At 38.9% G+C, this 10392-nt stretch overlaps 1 protein-coding gene across 1 annotated transcript; it reads right to left on the bottom strand.

Moving 5' to 3' along the window:
• Positions 1-1324: 1324 nt before the first annotated feature.
• Positions 1325-9695, bottom strand: LOC139292284 (sorting nexin-4-like). Its single transcript, XM_070914561.1, has 14 exons — positions 9585-9695; positions 8641-8765; positions 7660-7801; positions 7334-7483; positions 6726-6773; positions 6395-6450; positions 6069-6141; positions 5589-5650; positions 5322-5387; positions 5063-5152; positions 3899-3998; positions 3485-3630; positions 3060-3174; positions 1325-2882 (listed from the first exon to the last, which is right to left on the bottom strand). The coding sequence occupies exons 1-14, from the start codon at positions 9678-9680 to the stop codon at positions 2835-2837; spliced, it is 1317 nt and encodes a 438-aa protein (XP_070770662.1). The 5' UTR covers positions 9681-9695; the 3' UTR covers positions 1325-2834.
• Positions 9696-10392: the final 697 nt, after the last annotated feature.

Raw genomic sequence — 10392 nt, forward strand, 5'->3', positions numbered from 1 at the left:
CTCAGTAGCGTTCAGCCATTACCATTCCGATTCTATGACTGCTACCAACAATTTGGACTGGACCTCGTCTTTATCAGCCCAGAAAAAGCTCAATTATCCAGAACTCCCCTATGAAACACATTCTTTCATTCAAGTCGTCGTCCTTTAAGACACTTAGAGCAACAGCAGCCGTTCCTCTACGGTGAGATAAAACAATAGAGAATGTGTGTCCACCTTTGGCGGGGCTGTGACTTCAAATTGCCCTAAACCATATGTGCCTTTCATTTTAATAACGGGTCCAGTGCTGACATGATCCATGCATCCCATATGTCAAGATACCGGAAGGGATTTAATTGCACACTTAAAAAAAAGATCTACCATATCAGCTTTCCCAGGCCTATAAAACATTTCCATGAAAAGCTAGAACTTGGCTATGATTTGGTCTATAGGCTATAGGCTTTACTCGGATTTATTAAAACATCGAGTTTATGACGAGTACACTGAATTACTGGATTTGGAAATTTAAGGCTTTGGGCCTGTTTTTAATGTTAAATTAATGTTAGGTTTCCATTTGTGAAAACCACACATGACCTCATGTAAACCAACCAGTAGGTGGATCTGAAAAGAAAAGAGAGCGTTTTTTTCTTTCCAGACTCTTCTCCTTTCCCTGCCAGCCGCTTCGGTGCCAAATTGAAATGTTTTTACTGGTACTGGTCGGCGGGTGGCGCCATTCACTCTTAATTTCGTAGTTTGCACCTTCAACCCATCTTTTCTATGTGGGGCGTTCAAATCCCAATACATATCAAAGGTTCAACCACCATTCGAAAGCCACTTTTGACCATTTAAGATAAGAACATTCAAACCACCTCAGAGCGAGTTATTATCTTTATATGTCTGCCTTTTTCCACACTGTACATCATAAAACGAAAATGGTGAAGGAAGGGATGCATCTGATAAATCCTTTATATATCAGACAAAGCACACGTTTAACTACTTTGTATTAAATACTTTCAAGAATCTTCTATAACCTATGATTTATTCATCCTATGGTGGAAAATAAAACCTTAGCGAACAAAACAACTGTATAGAGGTAAGGTTGTGTGCTACTTTGACACATGAACAGCAAACTGACCTTTACAAGGTGCTCATTAGCCAGTTTCTTTTATACAAAGACAAACAAAATGTCATGTCAACAAGTTCTTCAATCTGTAAGCACGGTGTGAAACCAAAGTGTCGCATATCGTCCTGGTTTTCAGCATCATCTTTCACTCTGTTGGACATTATTTGTTATAAAAATGCAATGAAAATAGTTTAAAAAAAGAAACATGTTTATTAGTGTCTTAGCACAATGATTACATAAACATAAAAACAATCTCTCATTTAAACACATTTATTATAAAAAAAACGCACATAAAGCCTCAACTTGGAATTATTTCAGTAAACTGATTACATTTATTCTGAAAAGGTAGGATTTGCTGACGGAAAATAATCTCCGCACCATTTTTACATGTCATCTCATTTTGCACCCCTTCTTCCCCCTCAGATGGATATCATAAAGGAAGCAAGAGCAGCACAGGTATAGTGTATGTGTAGCATATGTAGGCAGATTGTGAGGATCAAACATATATGTAGTTAAATGTTTCCACCATTTGGTCATTATTTTACATAAACACTGACCTGAGATATTCTTGGAACCAGGTTGATTATTTAGAGAGACACAGTGGGCAGAGAGCATCAAACAACTGTTTTGTCCCCCCCTTTTGTACAAAACCAAAGTTCATATTAAGGCTATAAAGATTGACTATTGATCGGTATGTGTGTTGCTTTTAACAACACATATTGTTGCACTTGGTAGATCAGGTAGTCTTTCTCATGGCTCTTTGCAAAAACAAAAAAAAAATTCAATCAATTAATCAATTACTAAAACTACCCCAAGCTTGTCAACAACCTCTGCTGCGCTCCCCACACGTGAGCTGTACTTTACAAGTACTTGGTCACAAGCACTTTGGTCGGCCATTGATCAATAACAGCATAAAGACTGACTTCAGCATGAAGTGTATACAAGTATTTGAGGAAAAAGAAGAAAAGGAAATGTGAATGTGTAGTGGCTTCCTAAAGTGTGGTACATGTTCCCTTGGCTTGATTGATCTCCATCTGACAGTTTTATTAACTAGAATTTCAAAAGATTACATTTCTCATTTGAGGCTCAGAAGAAGTAGTAGTAGTAGTAAAAGCCTTCTTCTGGAGCTAGTTCCTGGAAACAATTCTCAGGCTGATTCCCTAACTCCTGCCCTTTTATTTCAATGCACAGTTTTGAAAAATTAAAGTAAAAAAAGTAAAAGTTAAATGCCTTAGTGGAGTGAGTCAAATGAACCACTGACTGAAATGCACAGCTTCTAAAGACTAAATGTTGACTGGGACAGAAGGGTAACAACTGATATACGCTGCACAACTATTACCACCGTGCAACTTTCGTGCATTATTAGTGCAGGATTTTCCAAGAAGAAAAAGTATATATGATGGTTGATTTGGATCATCTGCAGCATGATAATGGTTCTGTTAAGACACTTGGAATTAAAAGGCATGAATCCACTAGACTAGACCTAGATGACTCGTGACTTAGATACTTTTTCTAAATAAATGTGTGTGTGTGTGTGTAAGAGTAGGAGAGAGAAAAGAAGACAGAATCATTCTTAGTAGCTTCAAGTCAGCATGGCAAACAAAGAGAAGGCAGTATCTGGACTCCTGTGGTCCATCTCCGTAAGACGGCTGACGATTGGCTGATGGCTGATTCCCACAGTGAACAATGTGACTGACTTGTTTTGGTGCAGGAGAGTGGTTGGCTGGAAAGTGGCTCACATTTTGTTGAAACACTCCTTGGCATTGGACCACACCTGGACTCCCTGAGCGAGTGAAGGAGTGACAGAGAACAAGAGTGATTTTGAGAGAAAGACAGAAAAAACAAAGCAATATTTTTAGAAGAGACAGATGGGGAGCAGCACTGCAGAGGAATCTGCATCTCAAAACACCTGGCATGTTTAAGTAGGCAAGTATATAAGAACAAACAAAGAACCCCATACCTTCTTACACATGCTGATCTGCATAATGGCATAGCTGATTAGTGCTTCACGCAAATCTTTGTCCTTCTGTTCCTTAAATCGTTCAATGTCTTCCCAGGCTGTTCGCACAAACTCTCTGAAGACGCAATCACAAACAAACGACACATGCTATTGTCAGTCATTTTGTATGGAAGAGTAGGCATGGAGGGGGGGTCCTTAATTATTTATGTGCCAGTTCCTGCTTTTCTCTAAGGGTTGAAGCTACTCATCAGTCATTATCCAAATTAAGGGTAAATTGTGTGACTAAAAGCAGACTATATACAGTATTTCCAGACAGAGGAGAAAGGGTGAGAGGAACAGACATCTAAGACAAGACAGTGGGAGAAACTTTAAAGATAAACAAATTAGAAAAAGATGGCAGGTTGATTAATTGGTGTAGAGCTTACTGGCACTCTGTGTTCTTCTCCTTGACCGTTTCTTCTCCCTCCTGGATACTCTGCTCCAGGGCTGCCAGTCTGCTCTCCCTCTGCTCCTGACTCTCTTGGCCGAAGAGTTTACTGGTCATCCCCTTCAGAGAAAAGACGCGCACTGTCTGCGCACACACACACGCACACATATAGACACACACATTAACAAGTTGACTGATGTTTTCATCAAATTGGACCACAAAAATGTTTTGAAATACACGCCTAATTCTGTTGAGCAATTTAGAGTGCTTGTGTGTGTAATAATGCACATTTTTGACAAGTGACTTGACACAGTCATTGTGTGTATGTGTGTGTGTGTGTATATGTAATACACTTGTGTATTTGTGTAGGAGAAAGAGAGATAATAAGCCAGATTGAGTGTTAGTGTGTTACCCCAGTAGCCAGCTCTTCTTTCTGTTGTTTCTTATGGGCGAGGTCCAGAGCTGCCATCTCCAACTCATACTGGATCAACTCATGTTTCCTACATACTGACCTTCATTAACAGACACACACACACATATTTTTTAATAATCAATTGAAATTCCAACGCATTTGTAGTCCTATTACATTGTTGCATCCTGATACTAATATTACAACAGTCAAACAGAAATTACGCTTCCACTCCCACTAATAATAAAGTAACACGTAGCTGATCTCCATCCAGTCGAGGAGCCCTAACATCAGTGCTCATCGGCAACTACAGGTCTGCATTGTATGGTTTGAATATGCTAAAAAGCATTTGCATTAGTGCTGCTGCATGTGGCTTTGTTTTGCTTTGTTTTGAATGAAGATATAGAACAGTGGCAACACAACAAGCTGGTGCTCTAGTGTTTTAAAGAACAGCTCTAAAGGGTTTTATCTCTGCAACCACTCACATTACCTTTGCCAGACATTAATAATCACCAATGCCCTGAATCAGTAGTATATCAGATATATACAAATTTAGGACTGGAATAACAATTATTTTCATTATCAATTGATTAATTGTTTGATCTACAGAACATCAGAAAACTGATGTCCACTGCAATATCCTACGTCGACAACATCAAATGTCTTGTTTTGTGTGAAAAGCAACAAATTCTCACATTTGAGAACCTGGAACGTTAAATGTTTGGTATTTCTGCTTAAAAATGACTTAAAACAATTATTTATCTAAACAGTTGGTGATTTATTTTCTTTCGATTAACTAATTGATTATTCGACTAATTGCTGCAGCTTCAGACAAATTAAAGCTTTTTCTTAAAGGTCAGAGTCAGCTACATAACAAACAATCAAGGACACTTCTGCAGGATTAATATACTTTTGTATGCTGCCTTAATGTCAATTCCACTTCAACATCACATCTGAACATCACATCAACTTCACGTTGTAAGATTTCTTCAAACCAAATGGTAATAAAGTGAGCTGACCTCAAAAGCCAATGTGGCCATAAAGAAACTGAGTACCAACCCTCAATCTATTCTGATAAGAGCATTAGCTAATTTCATTAATATTGCATGACAGTTTCAGTTTGGTCTGATATCGATATGTGCCTTTTAAACACACACAAACACTTACCTGACCGCGTCAGTGTAGAAAAGGTATTCTTTCAGCTGATCTGCATAGTGCTCTTCTTCCTCCAGAATGTCGTCTATTGTTGCAGCATATCTGTGCACATACACACAAAGTCGTATTCAAAAATGAACCAATGCAAAAAAAGAAGTTTAATGACTGGTCTATTACTACTTTTGTAAACATATTTAAGTAAATGCTAAAGCTTGAGTATGTGAGAGGGTACACTTGTACACTAGGAGTGCATCTTTAGTCTACTACTTACGTGTCCATGTGGTGGCCAGCACTTTGTAGTCCGTCTCCCATCTCTTTTTCTATAGCACTCCACTCACTGGAGAAACAATAATCCAGGTGTATTTAACTTGAATTGAACTCGAAAGTCATGGAAATCAACCTGATATAAAATATAATATAGCTTACACATTTCTGCAAGCAACTGTGCAGATCAAAGGTAGCTGGATATATTATATGCATTTTATTGCAGATTTTATTCATGTAGAAATGCAGTAACAACAGAACAGGTGTTTCTCACCTAAAGACTCTGCCGTAGTTACCGTGTACCTTGTAAACGCCATACAACCTGTCTGCTACTCTCTAGAATAAAGATAATCACATCAATTATTATGAACACTACTTCAGATGATTAGCCATTTAAAAAAGCTTAGCTGATATTTTTGGTATTAACATTGACTCAAATTACTTTCTATTAGTGTCAGAGGATTGCAAGTGTTGACATTCACACTGAGAATCAACACATCTTGCAGCCTGACACAGCTTTTAACTCATTGTTATGAATAGCCAGAAAAATGACTCCAGAATCATACTGGTTCATAAATAAATGTAGGCAGCGCTCGCAGCACAGGCGCTCACAGGCAGACTACAAGTCAGTAAAATGTGGATGCCCATGTTACACAACACAGTGTGCATAAAAATGTAAACGGCCGGCCAAACCTAAGCAGACAGTTAAAATATAGATGTGTGTGTGTGTGTGTTTGCAGATGCCAAAACTCACCGCCCGCACCCTGAGTAACTGAGAGATGACAGTGTTCAGTTCATCACTGTAGTGTTTCAGTGCTGTGAATCGCCTGGACGACACAACAAATGGTTCATAACTCAAACAGTGTTTAACTGAAACTAAAATTTTCATACCTCTTATTACCGGTTTTGCCGCTGGGATCAATCATTTTTAATTCGCTCTACTCATTAAAAACTCTTAAGAAACTATTTCACGATAATTCAGTAATCTGACTTAATCTCCGGCTTTGTATAAACCCTGGCAAAATGTTTCATTGGCAAAGCAATGAAAACTTTGCAATAAGCCACCTGTATTACACCTACTTGTCAGGGTTCTTGACTCTGAACATGGCACTCAGAGACTTTAGTCTGGAGTCAACCTGGTAGACAACAGAATTACAAATACGTTAAGGAAAGTTATATTATATTTTGTATACAGCATGCAGGAGAACCTACAAAGAGATGCTTTTGATATGATTCAGTTTGCCTTTCATAAAACAAGCCAAGTGACTGAATCACTGACAATATTAGTTAACAGCAACATTCTCAGTCAAGAAATTCAGCAAGAGCAACGTCACGGACGGTGGTAAAACAGTTAAATCAATGTACTATCCAACTAAAGTGTGAAGGAGATGAAGCACAATTAACTGTATACCTTGTCTTGGAAACCTGTCTCCAAAACTGCCTCCCTCCATCCCTTCTCCTGAGGACAGATGATTGACAGATGACGGACACATGATAGACAGGATCATCAAAATGGGGCTTTCCAGCCGACAACTGTGCTACTACAAAACACCCCAAGCGGCTGCACTGGATTGAGCATGTTTCTACAGACTACAGGGAGAAGATAAAATACAAATCCAGATGTTCATCTTAAAGGTGTTTCAAATAGCAAGACTCTGCACAAAAGGATTTTCCAACTTGGCAATGTTAGCTTTCACCTCCATACTAACAGATAAACAGCCAATTAGACTTATGTGCTAGTAGGTTTTTTTTTTTACCTGTTATGGGCGCATGCAATAGCTCTGTGTCAAAAATGGAAAGCTTTTCCACAGCAGCGTGATATGCCTTCTGACTGGAATTGCCCTTTCATATTTCTTCTTCTTTGTCTGTATCCTCCCACCAGTGTAGCCTCTTGCAATGTTTTGCCATAATGCTATAGACACTTTGAAATCCCTGTTAGATTGTGAGTGTGTTCATGTCTGCATGTGTATGGCAGAAGACTTCAATGGGACGTTATGTAGAACTTGGATGAGAGCTAACCTCTGTCAGAAAGAGGAAGAAGATTTTGTCATTGGAAAGGACAGGATGTGATGCAACACGCAGCAAGAAGTTTTCCAAGCCGACTCGCCGTCGCTCAACAAAGTCTGGGTCGAGGTTGTCTGCTGACAACTTGTGCCACACAAACTCTGCCTACAAGACGGAGGGAGTAAAGGAGAAAAAGTGAATACCACCTCAAATAGATGAAGTAATTTTATCACAAAGTCCATTTGTTAATCACATGGATTAGAAATACTCAGCAAATGAATTACCTGTAATTCATCTTTTTTAATTAATTATATTTCTCCTTCCACCCATGTGTCACTCACCCTTTTCTCTGGTAGTGGAGGGATGATGATATAGGGATAGGTGACCAGGAGGTATGTTCTGAGCAGCTCAAACTCACTGTAGCGTCTCCACAAAGTGTCAGGTGCGGCAGGCGTACCCCCCTCTGGCACAGTTTCAGCTGGCCTGCACACAGAAGAATGGGAATAAAGAGTATTTTTAGGTGTTATCATAGAAGTTGTTTGAGCTACTGTTCTTGTTCAAAGCAACTTGAGATACAGAATGAGCAACCTATCAAATCTAACTTGGACTTTGCCAATGGCCTGTTCTGAGTAGAGAGGGGTAAAATAATCTTGCCATAGGCATTGTGATTATCTCTTTAAAAGATTCAGCACCTATGGAAAAAACTCCCTAAGTGCCAGCTAAATGGTCAAGCAATCGTCTCAATGATGAACTCTTTCTATTAGTGGAGTAATTGGTCTGAAAAAGTAGTGAGGTAATCAGGGCAAGCCATCTGGTTTTATTTAACCAGGTTAAATAAGCAATCTTAACACGTGTGCAAGTCTTTACTCTACCCACTGACAAAAGTTTTGTTCAGTGCACCGTTAAGTAACTTCAAGTTATGTACACTAGTGCACTTTAACATAAACAGCTGCAATTACCATATTTCGTCAAGGATTAATATATTGTCAAGACAAAAGGCTAATTTATTTTTTAGTAATCAATCGTAGCACCTGTAGCATTAAAATCCAATCAAATGATAAGATACCCAGAAATACTCTGAGGACACTATGAAATAAAATTGTGCAAGAGCAAGCAAATATGTCCTGTGTTTTTAATATTGTGTAGGTGTAAGTGGTCCCACTCCACTCTTCTTATCACTGCTGTTTTTTCTGCCCCACCAGAGTGTTTGCATGCTGTAACAGTAATGTCACTCAGGATGAAGAAACTTAAAGTGTTTCATGTATTGCACATAGTAGCAGTAGAAAGCAGCAGACAACCAGAAGCTCCAGTTTATGACCTACCGTGTTTCTATGAGGTAGACTGTATAGGTTTCCTGCATATTAACCGTGTTCTTCCCTGTTCTCTTCTCTGCCTCCGCCACATTTATCTCCATTTTTCTCAACAGAGCTGTCCCTCTTTCCACCATCTACACAGACACGAAAGAATAGCGTGCAGGGACAAGAAAATAAAAGACAGTTAATGAAAGGTAAAGTAAAACATAAAAGATATGTGACAAATATGGGAGCATCAGAAAAAATTTACACCAGGTGAACAGACAGGTGAGTGGTTCTCAGGCACTAAAAGAACAAAAAATGCAAACTTCCACTCTGATGGACAATAAAGTTGCATTCTATAGTATTCTATTCTACACAGATACAGAGAAGCATGAAACCAGATGAACACATGCTATTGAAGATACTGTAAAAGTGCTTCTTTACACAGGGTTGTGACAGGCGTGCGCAGGTCACAAGACGAGAACAAGATAATACTGCCACCAACAAAGTATTAAGAAATAGTAGCTTGTGTGTCCGGAAATGGTCTTTTCTCACTAGAAACCACGGTGAGACTGAACTTGAAGGACGCAAAGAGGACCCCAAACCAAAACTTTAGTCTTAGCGTTCAGACTTGCTAGCTTGCAAGCTAACGTCAGGAGTAAAGTTTACAAAGTAGCTTCGGAACACTGTTAGCAAAAGCAACCATAGCTCAGTTGACGTTAGGTAACTTTAACGTTATATTGCAGAGCTAGTCGCTAAATTTAGCTTTAAAGCCGGTAAACGGTCAAAATATTGCTACAGCTTCTTGAAAAGGTGAGTGGAAAACTATCCGATGCTCCGTATGTCACTAACTCCACCTAGCTAACTTAACATTACGTTGGGCCTGTTTGGGAAAGTTTTCAGTAACGTTAGTGACACCAAGCTTTTAAACACCAAAAATGGTTGTAATAGAGAATAACATAAAGCACGACCGTGTTTATAATGTTGTTTTCGGATTCCGTTGAAGTGATATCGGTGTTACCGATCACAGCTACTTCTTCGGTACTTCCAGAGTCTGCCATCATCATCTGGCTGCTGAAGTGCTGCTGTTGTCAGCTGAGCTGGCAGAGTAGACCGTTTCCTCTGCTTTGCGCATGCGCGTTTCAGGCTGAGGCCAGTAATCAGTGATCGTAAATGAATGGTATTACATTTAAATTTTCATTAGATCATAAATGACTCAACAATGAAAGAATAAAAGAATGAAATAAAAAATAAATGTTACAGTCCACAAGAGTAAAAACAATGTAATATCAGAATAATCTCTGGCTATAGTCTAAAAGAAAACAATATAATATAATGTAAAATGCAACAATACAGTTAGAAATGACATAAACTGCATAAGTGCAAGCAATCAGACCTTGAATGTGTACTGAAAATGTTCCAACATTCCAAATGACCAAGTTTCAATTTGGCACAACAAAATTGTGACTCCCTTATGTTAACATGCAGGTTTTACAAAATGCATGGGATTCACCAACATGATGATGGTTCAAACTGGGACACATTTGAAGCAGTTCAATTGATGGTTTATGGAAGTTTGAACCCATTACCCTCCCTTGGCATCATTTGCATCTTCCTTCATCGCCTTCCTTTGGCAAGACTGACATCTACTGGTGGGATTTTGGTTTGGGATTTGTTTATTTCCATTTTGCTCCCTGAGCCCATGCTTTTTGTTCATATTGTTTATTTTTGGAAACTTTGGGCCCTTGAATGTTTGTGAAATGCCCATTACCAATTGAT

The sequence above is a fragment of the Enoplosus armatus genome, chromosome 11 (genome assembly GCF_043641665.1).
Source record: "Enoplosus armatus isolate fEnoArm2 chromosome 11, fEnoArm2.hap1, whole genome shotgun sequence".
NCBI classification, from domain to species: Eukaryota; Metazoa; Chordata; class Actinopteri; order Centrarchiformes; family Enoplosidae; genus Enoplosus; species Enoplosus armatus.

What these genes read in the sequence shown, in the direction of transcription:
- LOC139292284 (XM_070914561.1), bottom strand. Translation starts at nt 9,680, where the DNA reads ATGATGATGGCAGACTCTGGAAGTACCGAAGAAGTAGCTGTGATCGGT. An exon ending in AAAACAACATTATAAACACG is followed by an intron (nt 8,766 to 9,584) that starts GTCGTGCTTTAT and finishes GTGTCTGTGTAG; the next exon opens with ATGGTGGAAAGAGGGACAGC. An exon ending in GAGAAGAACACAGAGTGCCA is followed by an intron (nt 3,175 to 3,484) that starts GTAAGCTCTACA and finishes TTGCGTCTTCAG; the next exon opens with AGAGTTTGTGCGAACAGCCT.